At 42.7% G+C, this 22810-nt stretch overlaps 5 protein-coding genes and 1 long non-coding RNA gene across 10 annotated transcripts in view; 1 reads left to right on the top strand and 5 right to left on the bottom strand.

Moving 5' to 3' along the window:
* The window catches only part of hoxa3a (homeobox A3a), a 30891-nt gene extending 23819 nt beyond the window's left edge, over window positions 1-7072 (bottom strand). Inside the window, exons 1-2 of the mRNA XM_035949412.2 lie at window positions 6806-7072; window positions 449-544 (exon numbers count right to left, since the gene is read on the bottom strand). The gene's annotated coding sequence lies outside the window, so the exon portion shown is untranslated. The remainder of the gene's footprint in view (window positions 1-448; window positions 545-6805) is intronic.
* On the top strand, window positions 1-9077 carry LOC129350660 (uncharacterized). Of its 2 annotated transcripts, none has more exons than XR_008604133.1 (2): window positions 1-908; window positions 8654-9077. It is a non-coding gene; the product is annotated as an uncharacterized LOC129350660 (long non-coding RNA). The 2 variants fall into 2 exon arrangements; XR_008604132.1 differs by lacking the exon at window positions 1-908 and adding an exon at window positions 7084-7637.
* Window positions 1957-5708, bottom strand: hoxa5a (homeobox A5a). Its single transcript, XM_023272950.3, has 2 exons — window positions 2875-5708; window positions 1957-2288 (listed from the first exon to the last, which is right to left on the bottom strand). The coding sequence occupies exons 1-2, from the start codon at window positions 3467-3469 to the stop codon at window positions 2038-2040; spliced, it is 846 nt and encodes a 281-aa protein (XP_023128718.1). The 5' UTR covers window positions 3470-5708; the 3' UTR covers window positions 1957-2037.
* The window catches only part of LOC111570272 (homeobox protein Hox-A7), a 26265-nt gene continuing 11151 nt past the window's right edge, over window positions 7697-22810 (bottom strand). For 2 of the 4 annotated variants that reach the window (XM_035949418.2, XM_055017799.1), the window contains exons 2-4: window positions 10281-10366; window positions 9787-10121; window positions 7697-8966 (exon numbers count right to left, since the gene is read on the bottom strand). In XM_035949418.2, the coding sequence (XP_035805311.1) occupies window positions 8643-8966; window positions 9787-10121; window positions 10281-10335 (714 nt within the window). In that variant the 5' untranslated portion in view covers window positions 10336-10366 and the 3' untranslated portion in view covers window positions 7697-8642. Of the gene's footprint in view, window positions 8967-9786; window positions 10122-10280; window positions 10367-18635; window positions 18765-22810 lie in introns of those variants that run through there. The other 2 variants (XM_035949419.2, XM_055017800.1) reach the window with 2 other exon arrangements.
* Window positions 13302-18387, bottom strand: hoxa9a (homeobox A9a). Its single transcript, XM_023272932.3, has 2 exons — window positions 14793-18387; window positions 13302-14435 (listed from the first exon to the last, which is right to left on the bottom strand). The coding sequence occupies exons 1-2, from the start codon at window positions 15343-15345 to the stop codon at window positions 14194-14196; spliced, it is 795 nt and encodes a 264-aa protein (XP_023128700.1). The 5' UTR covers window positions 15346-18387; the 3' UTR covers window positions 13302-14193.
* LOC111570267 (homeobox protein Hox-A10) lies at window positions 19057-22279 on the bottom strand. The gene is made up of 2 exons (XM_023272927.3): window positions 21268-22279; window positions 19057-20139 (listed from the first exon to the last, which is right to left on the bottom strand). Exons 1-2 carry the CDS (start codon window positions 22127-22129, stop codon window positions 19865-19867), a joined length of 1137 nt encoding a protein of 378 aa, XP_023128695.1. The 5' UTR covers window positions 22130-22279; the 3' UTR covers window positions 19057-19864.

Genomic DNA, 22810 nt, shown 5'->3' on the forward strand with positions numbered 1-22810 from the left:
TACAGAATCGAATCAAACGGGACTAGCTGCAAATCTGTAGGCCCACATTAGCGCTTAACTTTATCAAGGAAATCTACACACTCCGCCGAGCCTACTTGGAAACTTTCTGGCTCGCACGGTCTGTGAATTCTCCAATGCAATAAAACGACAACTCGAAGTTTGTGGGGGTGGAAATGGACACAGAGATAATTATCCAACATGTAAAAATGGATTATGAGTTACACCACAGATGGAGGGAAACAAGTTACACGGGGAAGGAAGCAATTAAATAGCCATGAGCCGGACCCAACCCTGCGCAACATCTGCCGAGACCAGTATTCAGCACTCCACAACTGACAAATTAGTGTAATGGACTAATAGGGACGGATAGAGGGAGTGAATACAATAATATGGCTGTTTAACACAGGCTGGCTATTCTCAGGCAACCGGCTAGTCTGGAGAAACTTACCCAGAGACGTGGTCCTCATCCTGGAGAGCGTCCGGTCCACACTGAGGGAGACTGAGCAACAGAGATGGTCTGTACCGGTCAAGTAACACTTACAGCCTGCAAAGAGAGAGTCAGACGAAGCCTCGCCGTCAGTGCGATTATATGTTATGTGCAATATACTGTCAACTCCCCAAAACCATAAAACTTACTTTAATGGCTACCACGTGACCGTTTATGGCCAGTGAGCCTATCTGGCCGCTCTTCGGATGATTTTTACGATCTAATTCATAGACAAAACCCCCATTCATTTAGCACCCAAATGTCAGAGAGCCAGAATCGGCCCTAATAAAGTTTACAGCTTGAAAAGTCGAGCCAATTCCCCGGGAATAGCTCGGGAGCCCCGTGCGCAAAGGGGACGTCCGGCCCCTGAAGCCTGTTTAGTGACCAAGGACCCCCACAAAGCCCCCAGCGCCACAGCAAGGTGAGTAAAAAACTAGAAGCTTTCATTTAAGGGGACCTGTTGAATTCAAAGAGGTTTAACTGGAGGGAACTTTTCCAGATTTGTCACAGTTCACACAAGTGACTTGAAGACTTTCCAGCCAAACAGCAAGCTCATTAAAAAAAAAAAATGCGCGTAAATATTTCACAAAAAACTCACTTATGTTGCCGTTCCAGTAGAAAGTTTATTATTACGGCCATCATCGTCATCATGGTCAGCATTATCATTAATATTATAGTATATTTTAACTTCCAGTCTTTGAAAAACATTTACAAAAAGCTTATCACGATGGAGTTATACACATAGGCGATGAAATGTTACTGTGGGAGCCTCCACATCAAAAACAGCTACAGAAAACATGGGACAAAAAGACGTCTTTTTCTTTTTTTTTTTAAACTAACATGTTGCGCTCAGGTGAACAATGCAAACAGCAGCTCCTGCAAAAAAAAAGAAAGAAAAGAAAAGAAAAACAAAGATACAAGGCACAGCTACTGTACATACAACGGTGAAGTCGGCACCTCTGTCCATACATGTGTTCACAACGCATACAATAACCACACAAAGCGGATACGCACTCTGCTGGCTCTACTTTTGGAAGCAAGTTATCTGACAAGTTGGTACAATACATCAAACAAATAAATACATACATATACAGTACATACATATAGAAAACGAAACACAAATCAACCTCAACCCTCTATTTATGAAGCTGTGAGTCCATCACACAGATTTTTAACTGGATTTATTTGCGGTTTGCAGGTAGCATTTCAAGCTTGGACGTTTTATTATTATTATTTTTTCGTCTGAACAAGAAATAATTTAAACAAACATTTATTTCCATGTGTTTCTTTTTCCTCTAAATCTAGACAGAACTGTACAGAATGTATTTTTTACGCACATAAGCATTACCACGGTGGGAATAAGAAAGGAAATAATATTAGGGAATATAATAGGGCTGTTGTCGGACAAACAGAAGGCTGACAGGTGGGCTCCTCTGTCCCGTTCACAGCCCGTTGACGAGTCTCTGCGCTTTCTTTCTTTTTTTAAATCATTTGGAATAGGAGAAGTTATGACAATCTTTATTTTTGTAGTGCTCGTTATCAGCTTGATATCAAGGCCTGTAGGCTCCTCCGCCTGCAGCCGCCATGCTCATGCTTTTCAGCTTGTTGTCCTTCTTCCACTTCATCCTGCGGTTCTGAAACCAGATTTTGATCTGTCTCTCGGAGAGGCAGAGGGCATGGGCGATCTCGATCCTCCGCCTGCGGGTCAGGTACCGGTTGAAGTGGAACTCCTTCTCCAGCTCCAGGGTCTGGTACCGAGTGTATGCAGTTCTGGCTCTCTTCCCCTCGGGTCCAGACAAATCTTGTGCAGAAAAATACAGGTGGAAACACACCACACAGAGTAGATGGAAAATGGAATTAGTGCACCAACTTTTCTAAACTACATTTCTTGCAATTTTTGCAGAGTCTGCCTGATAATATTCGGTGTTTTAAACACCACAGCAACGTGAGATGCACATCTTTTCTACTGCATTCAGCAAATATTTAATAATATCGTAAATCAATTAATAAATCTCCAAATTTACATAGGGATTTCAGCACAATAGGCCCAAAATATACATATTTTGTATATATGGAATCTATTTTAAATGAGTTTAACTTTTTTTGTTGCTAAATTATGCCGTACCTGGTCAATGCTGGTAGTCCAGCTGACCAAAAATATACCAAACAGGTGAGAGGCGCATATGGAGCCACTTGCCACGTTTTGGAAACTACATTTAATTGTGCTTTAAAGCAAAATGGTCAAAATCTTGTCTGCTTTACTTGTAGTTACAAAAAAAAGTCCCTTAATAAGCTACCAGGTGACTCTCACCAAACAACAATACAGCGCTCAGGTCTCTCTGCAAGATCACAAAATCAATAGTAGACCATTAAACAAAGCAGTTTACCATGACTTATGTGGAGTTTTCTCATCCATGGATATATCTGAGGCTGTGCTGAGTCGCTGACATTTTGTGGAGTTGTCGGTGCGCTTCCCGCAGGCTTCTCTTCCTCGAGGGGGGAAGCTTTGGACACACAGTCCCGACTGAGCAGCAGCGTGCCTCCGTTCGAGCTCGAGCACGGGGTTGAGCACGGGGTCGTTATGGAGTTCTTCACGGCTCTGTGTTGAGATTGCGTCTCGGGCACCGGGGACGAGCTGGCCACCGAGGAGCACGGTAGAGGGTCAGGTGGAGGCGATAGAGACGAGTTCCCGGTGCTGCTGGCAGACTGGTTGTACCTGACAGGCTCCACCGAGGGTGTCGTCGCCGCTGAGTGACTCGGGGAGTAGCCCGGCGTCCGCTCGCTGCCCACAAAGTGTCCGGTGCCGGTCCGACCGACTGTTAGGTCCATCCCGTTGTAGCCATAGCCGTACCTGCTGGAATGCATGGCTGTTGAGTCTCTGTATTCTTCGTTTGCCGTACTATGGTCTCCATAATTATGTAACTGGAAGTCCGCGCCATTGGGATAGCGACCGCAGAATGAGTTCACAAAATAGGAGCTCATTTGTTGACAGTTCCACCGTTTGCCTGTTGTAGGTTTTGTTGTTGTTGTTTGTTTATTTTAAGAGGTAAAATAGCATAAACCTGTGTTCTTGATTTGTGGCTCTTATGGTTTAGCGCGTCCTATAGCACCCTTGCACAATTTATGATGAATTATGGAAATGAGTGGGACATGGACTTGATTCTCTCTTACGTAGGCACCCAAATATGGGGTACGGCGTAGAATCACGTGCTTTTGTTGACCAGTCGTAAATCCTGCTTGGTGACCTCCAGAGGTAAACTCGTGCACACAGGAAATACTGGGTGGGATGGGAAGGGTGCGCGCCACCATGCGCTCTTGGCGAGGTAAGACTCCGAGCCAGGGTTTGGGTGTTTTGGATTGTCGTGGTGCGCCATCCTCTGGCTCAACTGCCTCACTGCCTGTCTGCGGAGCTTTCTGAGGCGTGGGCTCCACACGGGGTCATTCAGAGGTTAACGACCATTGCGGCAAAAAACCAACGGGCTCCTAAACAATACAACAAGTGACATGCTGAGAGTGCAATCTCTGCGATGATAGTGTACAGAAATAATTCGATCAGAATCTGTTATGCATGTTATGATGGGCGATGGGTGTAAATAGTCTGTGCAGTTAATAGAATAAAAGCCCATTCAAAGCAGGGCTGCGTGGTTTTTCTCTCTCTCTCTCCACACTTTTTCTTATAATCATAAAATAACTGAACGACCTCATGTGAAAAAAGACTAATGAATAAATGTTTCGGGGGGAAAAGATAAAAGCTAAACATCACATTACCGAGTAATGCCACAGAGACTGCTCAGCTCAAGGCCGTTCTTTTATGCCACTTTGAAAAATTAATAACCATCAATATAGGCGTTCTACGAACACACAAATATCGTTTAAAAGCATGTTAAAATTTAACGATGCAAAACAACAGGCGTTCAGATGACAGCTGATACAAGCCTTTTACGCTCAACCCGAAGTTATTTCGCTCTTATTTAACGGCGACCCCTCTGTCATATTGACTTTTTAACAGTCAATCTTACCAAGCTGCAGCTCCAGTATTTTGTCTGTTTGGAAGATATCAGCACAAGCTCGATAATTACATTTCAATTCTTTTTTATATGCAGCTCCCCGAGCTTTGATGTCACTTTGGAATTGCAAAGAAACAAGAAAGACAAAAACTAAAATGAGAAATTATTGGAAAAGGGGGAAATTGGAAGCAATTTCTGCTTGCAAATGAAGCCGATATTTCTGAAATGGTTAAAAATGTACAATATTCAATCAATATTTCACTTTTTTTACAAACTTAGTAACACACAACATATTATTTGAATTTTTCAAATGCTTTCTCTATTTAGTATGACAAAAGAGTAGCATCGTTGTGATTTTTTGTTAATTCTTTTTCACTTTTAAAATATTAAAAATAGATATGTGATATTGCAGCTGGATTCCATAATTCGTCGTTTACGAAGCATCGAAGCCCCAAAAAAGTAGGAGAAAAAGGTTATTTTATCAATAACTTAGCTGTTGGAAGTTGCTATTTTAGTCAAGAAACCATATCTGCTTTTATAACCAACGACAGACTCGGCCCAGCTTTGCGCAGTACTGTAACCGAATCGGTGCATCTATGACAAAATGTTCATCAGCTACCAACAATTCCACATAAATGAAATCAGAAAAACAGGAGCTCTGCACAAAGCCCGACACAGACGTGATGCCTAAATAAAGGCAGCGTCCGGCGCTCTCCGTTTGGTTTTCTCCTTGTGGAATTTTTATGGCACCTTCGAAGCCCTCTCCAAGGCACTGACTTGTATTCCGGTTTCCTCCACATGCCCTTTTCCCCCCGAACAGCCCGTTCCCACCCAGCACAAGCCCATTCCTGCGTTACTGACAAGAACATTGCGATACATTATTTATTCCGTCCCAGGTATGTGCCCTTTGCGGTAACAAACCCCCAGAAGGCACGGTGTTAGTCAGGGTGAATACCGGGCTCACACACACCCCGTGGGCCCTCAGTAAGAAGAGACCTACGCGGAGTGTGTGTGTTGGCTAAACAGTCATGCTCCAACAGCTGATTTATGGTTGGCCAATGGCAACAAAGTTCCCACGAAAATTGTTTCTCCGAGTTGAGCTGGGGACACACCCAGGAACTAAATACAGACCAAAAGAAAGGAGAGGAAAGGAGTGAGTGCGCACTGGTGTTGGACGTGTCGAGTTGGGAAGAAGGGGAGGGAGGGTGGGGGGAGGCTGGTCACTGGTGCAGGGAGAAAAGGAGGGCAGTGCACTCTGCAGACACTCTCCCACACACTAGCACTCGTTAGTCTTTGAGCATACAAATAAAACGCTTTAATAATCACATAATTACTTACTTGTGATCTACATGGCTCTATGTGAATTCGACAGAAATAAAAACGGAAAATTAAATGCTGTAGTCTAAATTCCAGGCTCTACGTAAATATATTCGAAATTACCATGCATTTAATACATATTTATTCACTTTATTTCCAGCTAATGTAATGCAAAAGTAACGTGTGCATGCTTTGGATTTTATATCTCTTCCTAGCCATTTGATCAACTAACAATGCACTGCACGAAATTAATCACAAGTCAGCATATTAAATTCCCTAATTTCACTTTCTGCAAAGCTGTGAAAAACATCGATATGCAACCACAGGATGAATATACTGCTTTCGAACAAAAATCTTCAGAATTATTAGACTCCTTCGACAAGGACAGTCCTGTGCGTCAGTTAAAGGTCATTCAGTCCTTCGTTTTGTTTTGATTACTGATAATTCCCGTTTTAGACAATATGCATGATGTCGGAGCCTGAATGTACAATGTGAAGCCGGGAACATAAAACAGAAATGCAGAAGCACACAGAGGTCGACCTGTCTGATTCCAAGCCTGCACGCAGGCTTTTGCAGCAGAACAAGCAGAGCTGCAGCCACAATAACGACCCAAAGCCTCCACAGGAGGGCGTCAGAGAGCCCACCCTTTGGCCACCATCCACCCAATGAATTTCGCAGCCGAAACTCCATACACATTCAAATGAAACAACAAACACAGAAAGTCAATGCGGCGCGTAAAAACACGAATATCACCACAAAATATAAACCGGCTCACACGAACTAACAGCTTCACTGTTTGAAATTGATCACATTCACCACGTACAATCTGTCAGAGAAAGCCTAATAATATAAACTGTAAGATGAAACCAGCTCCTTCACACGATATTTAAACCAAATGAGCCGCAGAGTTTGAATACTGACATTTTGTTATTTGGTTAAGTAGCTGCGTAAAAGAGCGCACATGCGATGGACTGACAAGCTTCAGCTGTCTTACCTTGTGGAGGCTTCTGCATGTAAACACAGGAGGTGAGGGGAGGAAGTGGGCAGGTGCAGACGGCCAGTGACGGAGAAAAGTCTCCAGCTGAGTCCCCGGACGGAAGCAGGGTCTCACGGGGGGTCAGTGACGCGCCGGGTGTCCTTACACTCATCTTGCCAAAAATGTGCCAAGCGCGCAGCAGGGCACCCGAATGATCCAGTCATCTTTCTCTGTAAGCTCCTTGCGCGTCGAGTAGATTCTGTCTGACCAAGAAGAAGAAGAGAAACTCCACACACACAAAAAAAAAAACAAGGCAGATAGGAGAGGTATAAAACTGTACAAAAGGTCGCCGCTGGTGGAAACACCCCGTGTGGAAGCCCAACACCGTTAAATGAAAGGCTGCTCTATTCCGCTATTGGAAATTATATATAAAAAAGTTCATGTTCACGGCTCCCCACCACGTGACGAGCCTGTAGCCAATGGGAGGCCGAGGCGAGTCATAAAGTTGTATTGCCATGTTGTAAATTTTCATAAACAACAACGGATTTATGACCCAGTGCTGGAGGGAGAGATGGGGAAGAGGAGGAGGAGGATGGAGGGGGGAGAGAGAGACAGAGAAGGAAGGGGGCAGGTCACCGTCAGGCGCCATCTTACCGAGTGAAGAGGGAACGCAGAGTTCAACAGTAATTTCCCTTCATCTGCAGCCTGTCCCATCTCGCATCCTCATAGCTCACATTCCCCAACTTCGCTGTTTACCTAACCCTTATAATGGACTGTAACACATCTCATCACATGCAGCCAAATCCTGGTCATAACTGGTGACTGGGAGCAAGAAATTGTTACTCAACCGGTGCGTAAAATACAGTTACACAATATTAAGCGAGCAAATGTTGAATAAAAACAGACAGATAAAAGGCTATTTTTATTGAATGATTATGTGCGCATTTACAGATTGTTTTATGTTGCTTACTTCACATCAGAAACGAGGGCACCGAAGCTAAATATATCACATTATTTGCACACTGTGGATTAGAATAACCTTCTCATTTTACACTGACAAAAGAATGTGATACTGAAATGTTTCCAAGTTACAGTGCATGCGTTTATCACCCTTATGTATTCACGAACACGTATGAAATTTAGAGCCTGCAATTGGAGGCTTCTTATGCCAGTATTTTACAGTACACAGCTAAACATTTACATTAGTGTATTCCTGTTTACACTGTCATAAGCAGGTTGACGTTCTGGGAATCTGAGGTAGGTTACATAAGAACTGAAGAGATATTTCCGTCAATCCTGGGATGCAGAAAAGCTAAATGCTTCTCTAAAATAATAACAGAAATAAAAGAGGGATAACTGAATTATAGCACCCATATCAGTAATTTTATCAAAGCAACTACACGTTGAATTTGAATCAGTCGACCCATACTAAGGCACATTTGCGCACAAAGTTGTATTTCTTCCATGGGGAAAATAGGGTTTTTTTCCAGACATTTTCAATCAATTTCAGCTTTAATTTCTTGTGTCAGTATTTAAATAACAGAAGGTAACTATTAGGTAGTGTTTCGTTAAAGGAATGTTGACCCAGTAGTACAATCATTACATGATGCATATATAAAAATACAGGCTAGTTTAGATAGGTAGTTAACACCGCTCTTTCATAGGAGCCTTTTAAAAACACATTTTGGGGTTTAAATATTAAAAGCAGATTTGAAGTCTGCTTTCAAATTCTGCTTTCCAGCTGTCATTCAGTTAATCAGCCAGAAAGTAGAACACAAGAGTGGTATGTGAGGAAAAGACGTATCCCAAACATACTGTTTTTTCTTTCTTTTTAATTCTCTGTCCGTCTCTTTCGTTACTTTGCAGCCGTTTCTGACTCCGCGCTCCGACTGTCTCCAGTTTCGGGCTCCTCGGCCTCGGACACCACCGGAGCATCGCCGGGCTTTTCTCCGGGATTCGACTCCGATTCGTCCTTGTGGTCTTTCTTCCACTTCATCCTGCGGTTCTGAAACCAGATTTTGATCTGTCTCTCGGTGAGGCACAGGGCGTGGGAGATCTCCACCCTCCTCCTGCGGGTCAGGTACCGGTTGAAGTGGAACTCCTTCTCCAGCTCCAGGGTCTGGTACCGGGAGTAGGTCTGCCGCCCCCGCTTTCGATTTGGCTCTGCGGAAGTCGAGAACTGTGTATAACTTAATACCTGTCTGCATGCGTGAAATAAAACACTGCATGAAGCATTAATTAAAATGTTGTTGAAGCTGGTATTGACAATAAAAACCTGCAGCAGAAAACATCTAAGGCGCCATTAATTTATTTGTAATTGCCAGTTAATTGGGTCTCATATTTTTACATTACCCCCTGCCCACACACACACTCCCTCCCATTTAAAAAAAACCTTCTCTGCATCAGTTTAAAGTAGTCCTGCTGGGGTGTTTGGCTCATGCCTCCTTTGATACTCTGCATGCCTCTCAAATTAAAAGCCAGCCATGTTCTGCACACCGAAGGAGCCATAAGTAATTAGATTACAGCCCCCACACCTTCTCCTTCAAAAAAATATAACTAAATTCCAATTTCACTGCATTCTAATTCCACCTGACTTCTTTGTATAATCGGCAGGAGTGGCGCATATTGATCCCAGCTTCAGGAAAATAGCAAAGCCTCTGCAGTGCAGACCCAATTAGAAAGGAACTGCAGAGTGCAAGGGAGCTGATTTACACAACAGGCCGGTATTTTTTACAACCACAAAGGGGAGAAGAGGCTGTAAGAGTAATAGGAGTGCAGAGAAAACCCCCAGCGGCAAGGTCTCTGCGTACTGAACACACAGAAGCGCTGGCCAAATGAATTTATGGCTGCAGAACTCATTAGTTGCGCAATAAAAGTTTTACGATTCTTTCCATGCAACACCAATGGCTTCACGAAATTAATTGAACCACTAACGGCCAGTGTAAGTATCACAATGTTTTGTAAAAGCATTGACCCGAGGGCTTTCAAACAGCGCATACCTGATGCTCGCATCCAGGGGTACAGCCGGTGCTGTTTGTCCGGCGGCGAGGTGAGGGGCGCCGGCACCGGATGACAGCAGCTGTCGCCGAACAGGCGGCTCTGGTCAAACGGGCTGCGGTGCAGAGTGTGTGCGTCCTGCCGCTGGCCGTAGCCCGAGGTGAACACAGGGTGGCTTTGGTACACCACATTGTTGACGCCGTAAACTCCAGAGAGGGACGATGCAAACGCGACGGCCGCTGCAGTCCGAGAGGAGCCATGGCTGTTTCCACCGGGTCCAATGCTGCAGGACGCTCGATCTGCATTTGGGAACGGGGAACCACCCGCCGTAGATTTGCTAAGAAGACCATCCACATAATAAGAACTCATATTTTTTCTCTCTGATTTGTTGGCCCAGAATCCTCAGTGTCGTTTTTACGAGGTAGCGTGATATATGACAGCAATACACCCTAGATTTACACCAAACCCCATTTTCACTCTGGACCAAAGAACTCACCCATGTGACTCCGGCCCGCTCGCTCTCGTCCAATCAGCGCAGACGTGGCTTTCATTACGGCGCAGGACTGCAGAGTGGGATTAACACTTCACACACATAAACACATTCACACGTATAAACACACATGAGAGAAATTCACACGATCCCAATGATCTAGAGGTAGTTTATGGAATTTAAGGTCACTTTTCTAACCATAGCTTTAGCCTGCAAATAATCACATAAAAGCCTTTTTTTTTTTTTTTTAAATTATTTTTATGTAGGCCTTCATTCTTGGAATGCACAATTGTGCATTCACACAGAACAGGCTAATGCACAGTAAGAATTGATAATAGGTTGTAAAAAGCTGTAATCACATTCCAACAAATCGAGCCATTCCACAGGAAAGTGTTTTTTTTTTGTTTGTTTTTGCTTTTATAAACACGTCTTAGAGACTAGAAGTCGTGTTTAAAAAATAAAAACATATTTTGAGGATACATATGTTGTATTAATATCACTAGATTAAAAAAATACCCATTAGATCACCCACCGTGTTTCCTAATACATTTGAACATTTGTGTACTATAAAACAGATTATTGAGCTGAGAAATTATTTTTACGCACATATTTTTATATAAATAAAGTTTTAAAACTTGCACCAGCGACCAAGAATTATAATAATGCCATAAATTATGTGCTGGCATAACAGTGATGCCTAATTGTTCCTTAAATGGGCAATAAATAGATGGTTTGCAAGAACAACAACAAAAACAATAACAAGAAAAACACATGAATCAAACGGTCAGAACTGCATTAAAAATTATGAATATTGTGAATATTACTACTGTTATAATTATTAGCAATTTTACAATTGTTACTTAAGTATTACTATTACTATATTTAGTATAACTATTCGTGTAACTATAACATTAATAATAATAATAATAATAATAATAATAATAATAATAATAATAATAATAATAATAATAATAATAATAATAATAATAGTACTATTAGCATTTTTATTAGTATTATTGCTAATTTTACATCAGGACTATTATCACTGATTTCGTGTATTGTGCTTGTATTTATTGTAACTTGTAATTTTTAAATTATTCCCTGGAAATATAGGTTTGATGGGACATTAAAATCACTGTAATGCTCCAGATTTTCTCATGGCCTTAATAACCCTGCAGTTAAACAAAATAATTTAAGTTTATTCATCTTCAAAAACCGCATAAAAACATCTTATAAAGGAGAGCAGCCAGCACAGCGACTACTGGAAGGTGAGCAGTCATCCAGTAGCCACAGTGCGCCGCTTGTTTCATTCTTCCCTGCAGAGCAGCAGGTTGAGGAAGCAACTTCTGCACTGAGACTGTAAAAAGGTGCAAAAATTATTTTTCCTGGACTCCTAAAATGTTACTACAGTTTGTTGCCCAGTGCAGGTTCATTAGGGAGGAGTGTTAATAGCAGCAGGAGGATTGTTGTGGAACAGTGTCGCCATCCTCTGGTGGCTGGTGGGGATTGCAGGGTGGGGACGCAGCACTGCGCAGACATTTTTGTTTTCTGCTGCAATCCGAGAGGGTACACAAGACAAAAGTAAGAGAAATGGATCAGAGATGTAACCTTGGATGTAGTGGGTTTTTTTTCTGTTGTAATTTTGCACAAAGCTCTGGAGTCGTACCAGACTCGTCCAGATGTATTTTGGTGTACGCACAGGACCCACTACTGTGTTTGAAACTAGCTGCTGACTTTATTGCTCCTTTTCCTTTAGGACTGGCTCAGCAAAGGAGCAGAGGGCGGAAGGTTCCCAGGTAGAAACAAAGGATCGCTCCAAATGACCGTGAGTCCTGCGCGTCCCCGTCGGGGAGAATCCAATAAAGCTGATCATTTCCGCTCGGCCTTTTGTCCAGATCCCAGTCACACAGAAAGAGGAGAAAAAGCAAATGGGTGCCATTCTGGAAACGGCCTAATTGTGTCTGGACGGCCATAAAGCCATTAAAACTGGAATGCCAGACAGTATAGCAGACCAGGCGTTTTATTGCACTGTCTCTGGTCGAGTCTTTGAAGTTTGGGTCCATCTGCGTCCCCTAACGCGTCACAACAGCACTCTAGTTAGACTAAAGTCCGGCTTAAGTACAATAATCTATTCGTTTCTGTGCAGTCCTTAAGGGCAACTAAATAACCCGCTGCTCCTGAACTAGTCATGGCTGTCTTTGATCGATCTGGAGACTTTGCAGCTCTGCAGCGAGCTCACATTGGATTTCCTGCCTCTTGCATTTTTCTGTGTCTTTGTGGCAAATAGTTTCTCCAGCGTGAATAGACTTGAACCAGTCGGCCATATTTCTTAAACTAGACCTGGACGTCTTCTCCAATTTGGGGTTGCATGTTGTTTGAAGCAAAATTCTAAACCACCGAGGTGTTTTGAGTATTTATCAATAAATATTTATAATTCCTGTTGTTGCTACAAATCGGTTCCTCCGTGCGCTAATGACCGAGCTTTAGGGTTGAGCGGCCTTGTCATATCTGGGCTGAACACAAACCCATCGGCTGCATTATTTTGGGCTTCAGCTGTCGAAGCCCTCGATGTCTTTTTTTTGTTTTGTGTCCTCTCGCCTCGCAGCGCTTTGCACCCCATAAAAGGTTATAGCGGTAATTGTCTTTTATGGCTGTATACAGCTAACAACATCCTCTGCCAAGACGCAGCTCTGTCCCCAATCCAGATACACACACACTCTCTCACACACACAAACACACACACACACACACACACACTAATATTCACCTATGGATGTGTACATTTTAGTTGGAGTGTGTGCTGCAAATTCAATTGCAACTGCCGAAAAATAATTTCAAAACGTTGCAAATTTGCGCTATATTCTACAAATATCACTTATATTTGTTGTCTGTATTTTTGTGTGTATGTGTGTGTGTGGTGTTTTTGCAGTGCAGCAACGACTTGGTGCGCCAAGAATTAGCGAATCAAAGCATTATTAAGGAACATAAGTTGAGGTCAAGATGAAATAAGGATGTAATTTGCTCGCATTCGCAGATATAATTTGTTTTATTTAATAAATAAAGTACAAATTACATTTGTGAACCAAAAAAAGTCAGACGGCCAGCAGACCGCGAGGTATTCAATGAGTAGCCTACAGTGTTTTTTATATTTTATGTCCTCTCACTAACAAACATTACGCTCTTTGAAAATGTTACTCCCTGAAATTCAGTCAGACACAGTTCAGTAATGCAAGCAAGAAAACAAATAAACAAAATGAAACTACTATAATCCGCCATCGAAAAAGGTTATTGTAGGTAGTTGAAGGGCTTAGGTAGTCAATCATGTCATATAATATAGCTTCTATAACATTAATTTGAGTTTCCAAGAAGGTGTCTTCTGTGGGTTTCTGCACCTAAACTTCAAAAAGCGACCGCCTGTTTATCTGTTTTTATGCTTTTCTTTTTTCTACGGTTCTATGTTAAGATTCAACCTCATGGTCATCAGTCATAGTTCTAGCAGTAAGGGAGAAACAACAATAAAATTAATACATTTCTTTTTACAAACTATGCGCTCAGGTGGCTCTGAGATACACAACAAATACAGCTACAAACCAGAACACACACAGTTAGAAACATCCATACACAAACAAGCACAGGAATCAGGCCAACTGATACACTTAACGAGGTATTAATTCAAATCAACATTTTTAAAAAAAGATTTAAAAAAAACGAGTGGGCACCGTTAAAATTGTGCAATATCAAGGTAGTCGCATCAAACTAAAAGCCCAACATGCGCTTTTTTTTACAAGACAAATAATCCTAGAGCTGTTATATAGAACAATAAGACAATGGAGTTTAAAAACAAGGTCCAGCAGAGTTAAGAGCTTTTACACACAAAGCTCGCTATCAGCCTAAATACTGCTTAATCTACACGCTTCAGTCACTCGTCTTTCGGTGCGCCGTCTTTATTAAACTTCTTCATCTTCATCCTGCGGTTCTGGAACCAGATTTTAACCTGTCTCTCGGTGAGGTTTAGCAGCCTCGCCACCTCATACCTACGGTCCCTGGTCAGGTAGGTGTTAAAGAGGAACTCTTTCTCCAGCTCCAGGATCTGGTGCTTGGTGTACGGACAGCGTTTTTTTCTCGTGGCACTCGCGTGGAGCCAGTTGGACACTGGGTTATCTGAAAAGGTGCGACACTGTGTGTGAGCTTCCCGGTTCTAACCGACTTTAAAAACAAAACACATCAATCAGCATTTGGAAGAAACCAAAAAAAATGGGGGAAATCCTATTCAAATTCACGCGTAAAAGCAGCTATATTCAAATCAAACTTGATTTTTCTACCTCCTTCTCTGTCTGCTCACTTTACAGAAGGTTATCTAATACAGCAGTGTGAGCTGGGCCATTAACAGCCCCCCATAAGGAAATGGCATGTTCAGAATGGCATCTGTTAGGACGTGCACCCCCATCACGCAGCCCAGTCCTCACAGCTTTATGCGGTATAAATAGTTTAAACATAAAGGACTCTGCAGCGACTTACTTGGATCCAGGCCAGGTTTCTCTTCGCCCTCTCCGCTCATGTCCCCCGCCTGGACGGACAGTTCGTCCTTTTCCACCGGTGATGCTGTCGCCACCGTGCCGTTGGCGTAATCGGAGAGCAGCAGCGCCGTGTGGGATCCGGGCAGCGCGCCGTCAGCTCGCGTCCCCAAACCCTCCGGTTTGATTCCGTAATGATGGCTCGTCGGTAATCCGGTCATGGGCAGCGAACCGGACATGGGCTCCAGAAGCCACGACTGATAGCGGCCGTCTGTGTCTGCAGCCACTGGGCCTTGGGGATGCCCGTAGTGGTGATGGTACACAGAGGAAACCGTGCCCGGGAACTGAGCCGGGACGTGGCTCCATGACGGCCCGAAAACCGGGGGTTTGGACGGGAAGGTGCAAGTCCCGAGCTCGCTGTGCTCGCTGAGGGAGGCGGGCTGCCTGGCGTGCTGGAGCCCAGGACCGGAGGGGTACCTCGGCACAGAGAGCTCCTCGCTCTCGGGCAGAATGAGGGAATCGACGTAGTAACTCGTCAGTGTTCCAGATGTCGACATGGCAGAAAAATTTGACTTTCACATGTACGCAGTCATACAACGGATACATGCAAAAGTAAAAAACGCGCGCACACACCACACACACATACACACGCAGTAAACCCAGCCTCACAAAATAACAATGTGGAGAAATCAAGTAGCAACTTGGCCCCACAGAGAACTACAGTGGGAAAGTAATGGGGAGACATCCTGCCATGCCATTGGGCAGCAGACGCACGTGATCATAAGGCTGAACAATAAAGGATAAATCAATCCCTGTGGTCATTAAATACTCACCCGCTCTGCTATAACAACCCCGAGTTTTAAGAATTATCAAGATATGAGAAAGATCTGCTTTCTGAGGGGAAATTGGAAAGACTGGAATAAAAAGAGAAAAGAAATCACAGTGTTACTGGCACTTGACTGCTGTTACAAGCCCTTCTTGGTTACACAAAACGATACAGTATGTATTTGGAATCCTTATTTTACGAGATCTTTTATACGACACGCAAGCACCCTACTATTGCTGCTCACCAAAACACATTTTAAACACCAGTGTATCACAGAAACTTTTGCTCAAGGATTTAAACGAGGACCAGATCATAAATTACAACTATACTAATTCCATTCTTATTTTTTTTATTATTTGTTTCTTATACGGCTGTCAGACATCTTCCAGTGTCCGTTTATTTTCTTTTAAAGAGCTTCAAATATTAAATTAATTTTACAGAAATAACTAACACACACCAAACCATATGGAGGTTTAATAGCACAGTGAACAGGTATTTCTTATTTTATTTTATGATTTTTTTAGTTTTGCATTTAGCTGGACGACATGGCAGTTTGTAGGACTCCAAAACGATAAACACAAGGAAAAGCTTATGTAGTGTCATTTTTTGTATCATCAACATCCTTCCTGAGTTGCCAGGATATTATATACGTTGGAACTACTTCTCAAACATCTAATACTCCACATATAGCTGTAATCAAAACATAGAAGGAGCATATTATGTACAATTTCTATTTAAAAATCAGCAGCCTATTATATATCGTGAGTGCGTAAAAAAGAAACCAATCAATGTGAAATTACTTCTGAAGAATAAAAAAAGTTTTTAATCACAAATTTTCATTGAGATTAACAAATGCAACAAAGAAGCAGGGGTATTTTAAATTCTTACATGTTAAATACAGACGTTTTATTACTATTATTACGCAGGCTATAATTATGCTTTTAAACCAAACGGCTGTAAATAAAATAAAATAACAGTGACTTGCGTTGTTGCGTAAATACTATTAACTAATGCGTGCTACAAATTTAAATACTGAAAAAAATAAAAACCCAGCAGCTAAATAAATGATCTGCTGGTTTGGAACTGATCCAATCAGTTCAACTACTCTACTGAATATTTCTTTAACGTGTTATTTTTGCAATTAATAAAATAAAACGGTTACCCGGTGTGTCCCTGCTTAACTCCAACTCGTTTATTTTTTTTTTTGCACCGCCGTTATCACTTCGGCATCGGCCTATATGTTTGGTATCATCACTGCCATTAACAAATTAACTCCAATGCCTGCTTGCAGCCGGAGCTTCGGTGTAACGTTACACTTAAATGGAGCTTAAAATAAGCGTAATGTGGCGTTTGTGGTTTTCTCCTTTTAAAATTAAATGGTGCGGGGAGTGGCGAAGAGCAGGACACGAGCACATTCAAAATACAGTGAATGTGGTTGCAGGTTGGATTTTAAATGTGTTAAGTCAAATAAAAACACAAAGAAAAACAAAGCTGCCCGGGAACATGGTGGAATTATATATAGCTAAGTACGTGCGTAAAATAAATTTGTATTGAGTTTAAATACTAAATTATAAATGAGATAAAATATATTTACCCGAAAAAAATAGCGTGAATTATTGCTCAAGCTAAGAAAAATACAATTGAAGATTAGCAATTAAATGAGGGTTATGTATATTAGAGGGGAAACATAGCAACTTTGTTTAATTGAAAAATTGTGCCTGCGTGCGTAAAAGTCCATTAGGTTCTAAACATAAGCTCACCACAGCAGGTTTTAAAGCAGCAACCTTGAGTTTTCATATATCACGCCGCGTGTTTTATTTATTACCAGCAAATAAGAGCTTGGCCAACACCCTCGCAAGGCCACAGGCAATTCAACACGCAAGAATTCTCTGCTGCAGCTATACTGCATTTAAAAGCGGAGCACACAAACACACACACACATGCGCAACAACAAAAAACACAAGGTGTCTATAATGTGCATTCTAGTTTCGGGCTATCACCTCGCTGGTACTTGCACGTTATTTGGCCAACAGACATCAAACAACCTGAGGAGGGAAAGAAGCGGCTGTGCGCCTTTTTGTGCACTAAAACTTAGAATAGACAAACACCTCCAGAGCAGGAAAAGACGCCACTATGCCAATGGCTCTCAGGCTGTAAACCTAAATCAGGGTGCTTTTTTCACCCACTTTACCGCAGGGGCTATTCACTTCTTTTGCCTCTGCAGATAACAGCCTGTCTGGCGGATCTAAATATCGCCATAAAGCCCTTCCCCTCCTTTTGTCTGAGCCACTATTGCGCAGCGGACGCATCCGGTCTCATTGCCCACGGAGGTCGCTGTTGCCCCATTCACCTTCCCCTTCCCCTCCACTGCAGTGGTCGTAACCGAGGCCTTGTCTGGCGTGTCTGCGTCACTACTACTCATGGAAAACACTCACGGCTTTTCCCTTAAATCCCAAGTCCACGACGCATACTGCAGCTCGGCTTTGATCGCGTTGATATTCTGCACACATTCCCCGCCTCGGGCTTATTTAACCAGCAAAAAACGAGGCGAGGAATCCAAAGAGAGACACTACAGGAGACAGGTTTAGAATGTACACACAGCAGCCAGTCAGCCAGCCAGGCAACCCCTCCCCGATTTCTAAGCAATAGGAAGGTTTGCAACGTGCTTTCAAAACCGCCTCTCTACAATTTTGCACAAATCTCATCATCTTTACACCCCCCCCGATTTGCTTTCCTTTTGGTTGCGATGTATGTAACTGGGGCAATTAAGACAGTTTCATGTTGCAGAGTTAGAAATGGACCCCAACAACATGAAACTACCTAAACCACTCGACAGTCGATCCGGGCCTCAAGTGAAACACAATCAGCCAATTCATAATGCACCGTGGTCGTGGCTTCCGTCATCATGTGTCCAAAAAAACAAAAAACGCCTGCATTGAGGACTGGATTGTACACACTATATAGTGAAGCCGCAGCAACAAGGCGCAAAATGGACAAATTCACAATGATGAATGGACTCACCCAATCCTCGAAACGTTAATCCCAGTATTCCCAGACTAAAGCACAAAGCATTGTTTTATCCACAGTCAGTACAGTTCAGATTTCTAGCTGAGAGCCGGGCCTCCTCTCCGTCCGAAAGGCTCTCACACGACTGAAGCAGCTCTTAGAGGAGAGGGAGAAACCTCATATACCAGCCAGTCATAAAACTCTACAATAGCCGGCTGGGCATGCAGCTAGACGGCTTATAGCCTAATATCTTAATTATTTCCAATGGCCAGTACATTACCCCCTTATAGAATCATTTCACTCTCAGCTGCTGCACAAAACAACAAGTGAATGTCCAGAGTAAGGAGCCCTGATTATTTTTGAACTTTGCATTTCACACATAGCCTTTTCATTTTTTACCCTCATTGCTTCTCAAAAGACACAGCAGATACAAAAATGCAAGCAGCTACTTTTCAGTGCGAGCTGATAATTTATTAAGCATTACACAAAAACACAATGTCATATGTACACAGAAATATACAATAGAAACATTCCTCCTTCACTTTGTACACACTTGTTTTCGTGTAAACGTCCTCAGCGTGATAAAGATTCAATTTATACATTTAGCTCATACATAGATTTGACTACATCTAATGGTCAAAGGGTGAATTATTTTTCCCTTGGTGATATAAGGGCATTATATTCCAGAGTGGTTTAAATTTGCTAAAATAATATCTTAAAATGTCATACCATGCAATTCCAATTAAAATAAAATTGGATTTATAATAGTTTGGTTAAATTTAGATATAAGATTACTGGGCAGCGGTGGGGCAAAAGTGGACCATTTCAACCACCTTCCAGGGCACAACTGGGTTTATTATTATTATTATTGTTATTATTATTATTATTATCATTATTTTTAAACTGCACTGATTTAACTCCACTGACGACAATATCCAACCATACGACAGAGGTGACAGGAACAATACAAAAACACAATATCAGAAAACAACCAAATAGAACCAATAACATTCAATTATTTTTTCCCTTTTCTTGTCTCAGTAGCTCACAGAGGACGATGCATTGACATTAAGCGTGTCTGGAAATTGAAGGAAAAAAGTTGCACCCCACAGCGAAATGAGTCTTGGTGTGGACAAAGTGGCGAGGGAGGGGTGGAGAAGGGAGCGGGATGGGGGGGTGGGGGTCACTGATTTATTTCTTTTTTGACTATTTTCATTTGTTTCAATGTAAAATCACCTCGTTCATCATGAAAATCCGTAGTTGGCGGTGAGCTCCCGGATCCTGTTTTCTCGCGTCATTTTCTTCAGTTTCATCCTGCGGTTCTGGAACCAGATTTTTACCTGTCTGTCCGTCAGGTGGACGCTTTTACTGATCTCTAGGCGGCGCTCTCGGGTCAGGTACATGTTGAAGAGGAACTCCTTCTCCAGCTCTAGTGTCTGGTGCTTGGTGTATGGACACCGTTTCTTTCGGCCGCTTTTTGCTGTCAGCCAGTTGGCTGTGTTTTCACTTTTTGAGTCTCCTAAAGAAAATGGCAGATAGAGGGTTTTACGCACTGCAACACGAGGAGCTGTGTTGTGTGTGAAACAAAAAAGCAGAGCAAGCATCTAAGGGTGTTTATATGTATGCTTGTTTTACGCACACGTTACAGTAACAGGCAACACTTTGCGCTAATTGCTCTTATTTAGTAAGAATAAGCAGTATTTACACATTTCGACACGCTAAAATGTAGGCTAACAGTAAGCAGGTGTAAGTATTTATATTATAGCCTACTTGTCAATATCAACTCCTGTACATATATAAAAGCCAAGCATAGCCAGAGGATGAATAAGAATACACTAAAACATTGCTTTGCTTATAAACTTTTGCAACACTGTTGTGGTAATACAAATGCCTGCATTGGAGAAGCTGCTGTAAACTAATAAACACTTCAAACAACTGCGTATGGACACCATATATTTTGTTATTAACCTTGTTTTCAGTGCTTTTATACTGTTTATGAACGTTAAATAGGAGCTTAACTGTTTACGCGTATTTGTTTGTATGTACCTTGTGCGTAATGTATGGTCTCTTTGTTAGACTCACCAGACTTGTATCAGATTTAATAACACTGCACATAACATTTTCAATCAGTTGCACGGAAAAAAGTAGTGTTATTTTGGTATCATAAATGAATTGAAATTACAAAAACATTACGGCACAGAAATTAAAAATAGGCCTACACTAATACATGTGGGCCTTTGGACTAATATTTACGCAGCGGCTGAGAAACACTGACTAAGGCCATTGGTATTTAATACACATTTTTTTGTTTTATTTAAAGTTAAGTTCTTAATGTCACATTATATTGTAGGTTTGGACACCAAGTGAAGCTTTCCTCTGCAGTAACTGGCTCATATTTTTAATTTTACGCATTACAATTACGGACGCATTTAGGCATATAATACAGATTTTAATGCATTCGAAAACACAATCTTTCTTGTTATATCAAGAAACAGTATGGAAGTGTTATGTTTGCTGTCCTGTGTCTTGACTTCTAACTGCAGCCTGACCAGTAAAATAAAACTTGACAGATGCCATTAAAAAGCGTCAGTCTACCTATATGCCAACAAAACAGTGCAAGACCACATTTAAAATGAAGCGTAATTACCTTTACTGGCCTTCGCTGGTCTCTCTTTATCATTGTCTTCTGCTTCGTCTGCTGAGGACGCTTCTCCATCCGAAGAGTCGCGCGCGTCCTCGATCCCCGACGCAGCACGAGCCTGCAGGTCTGCGGTTCCCGAGGACACGGGCTCCTCGGTGTTCCTGCCCTCCTGCGCCGTGGCTGGAGCAGAAGTCGAAGTTGGTGGCGTGTGGAAGCGAGCGGGAGCAGTGGGGTGTAGGCCAAAATGAGAATGGGAAGGGTTCGACTGGGGGCCGTTGGTGTTGTAAAGTTTATGAGAATGTGCGTGCGTCTGAGACAAGCGGAAGTAGCCCGGCACAGGCACTGAGCCCCCGCCGCCGCCATCGGTAACTGTACAAGAACTCGACCCCAGGCCGGCTGTAGTTAACCTTGAATATGTTAGATCTTCTGCGGTGGAGGCTTTTGGGCACTTCGGCTGCTCGTACAGGCAGTAGGTGCTCTCTTCCTTAATATTCTGCGGGAACGAGCAGGGCGCGACCTGGGGACCTACCGGGTGCTCTTGGTCCATTCGACATGACCTCTGCGCGTCCATCCACATTTCCATGCTGGACATGTACGCACCTGAGGCGGAAACCATGTTTTGAGGACCCACCTCGCTCCTCTTACCCATACCTGGGAAGTATCCATAGTTGTGTAGTCCGTAAGGCACTTCTGTAGCAGTGCTATGTGGCACACACACCGCGCTCCCAGTGTAGTGACCTCCGCCGCTCTCGCTGCGGCCACTGATCAGAGAATCCACCAAAAACGCGTTTCCTGACGGGCTGTCCGAACATGACATTATTGTGGTGTATTTTGGCGAAGGGAGAAGATAGCCCTTTCTGGCTGACATTTCTTGTGCAAAACATGCTGGATATGATTAGAGGCACCCCCCCTCTTCGCCGAGCGGACTGTAAAACCAATGGAAAAGCTGGAAGATGGGGAGTCCCTCCCACTCTGTGGCTACGTAGCGGTCGGAACGCTATCCATCATGGAGCTGAGGCAGAGAAAGAAGACAGCACAGCAATCAGTGTGTTCCCTCACCTCGTCTTAATGCACCACCCTTTACAGCAGGGGCGAGGTCCGACACGATTCAAAGTTTTTTTAAATACATATTTGTACTTTTAAAGGAAGCAGTCCACAAATGCATGATTTTAACGAGCATCGGAAGGATGTTTTTGGCACTATAAATAACCAAACGATGTCGGAAGCAGCATGCAAATAGAATGTCACCACAAAGCTCAGCAATTGATGCAACACAGTCAGGAGCAACAGATTTTAAAAACCCGAGCTGCTAAAAATAGAAATACTCAAGTCATAGTGGTGGAAGTGGAAAAAATAAAACCAGAAATAATCTAACTCCACTTCGTTTCAAACACACTAATGCGCTCCTTTACATTAGGATTTGGCCTCAAGGTGGCAAATCAAGTTTAAAAGTATAGGGCTGCTGAAACCCACCAACAAAGACATAAAATAACAAAGCCATGCAGTTAGTGGCAATAAAGTCTTTTTAACTGTAGGGAAAATTCGCCAT

Source organism: Amphiprion ocellaris, chromosome 15 (genome assembly GCF_022539595.1).
Source record: "Amphiprion ocellaris isolate individual 3 ecotype Okinawa chromosome 15, ASM2253959v1, whole genome shotgun sequence".
NCBI lineage: Eukaryota > Metazoa > Chordata > Actinopteri > Pomacentridae > Amphiprion > Amphiprion ocellaris.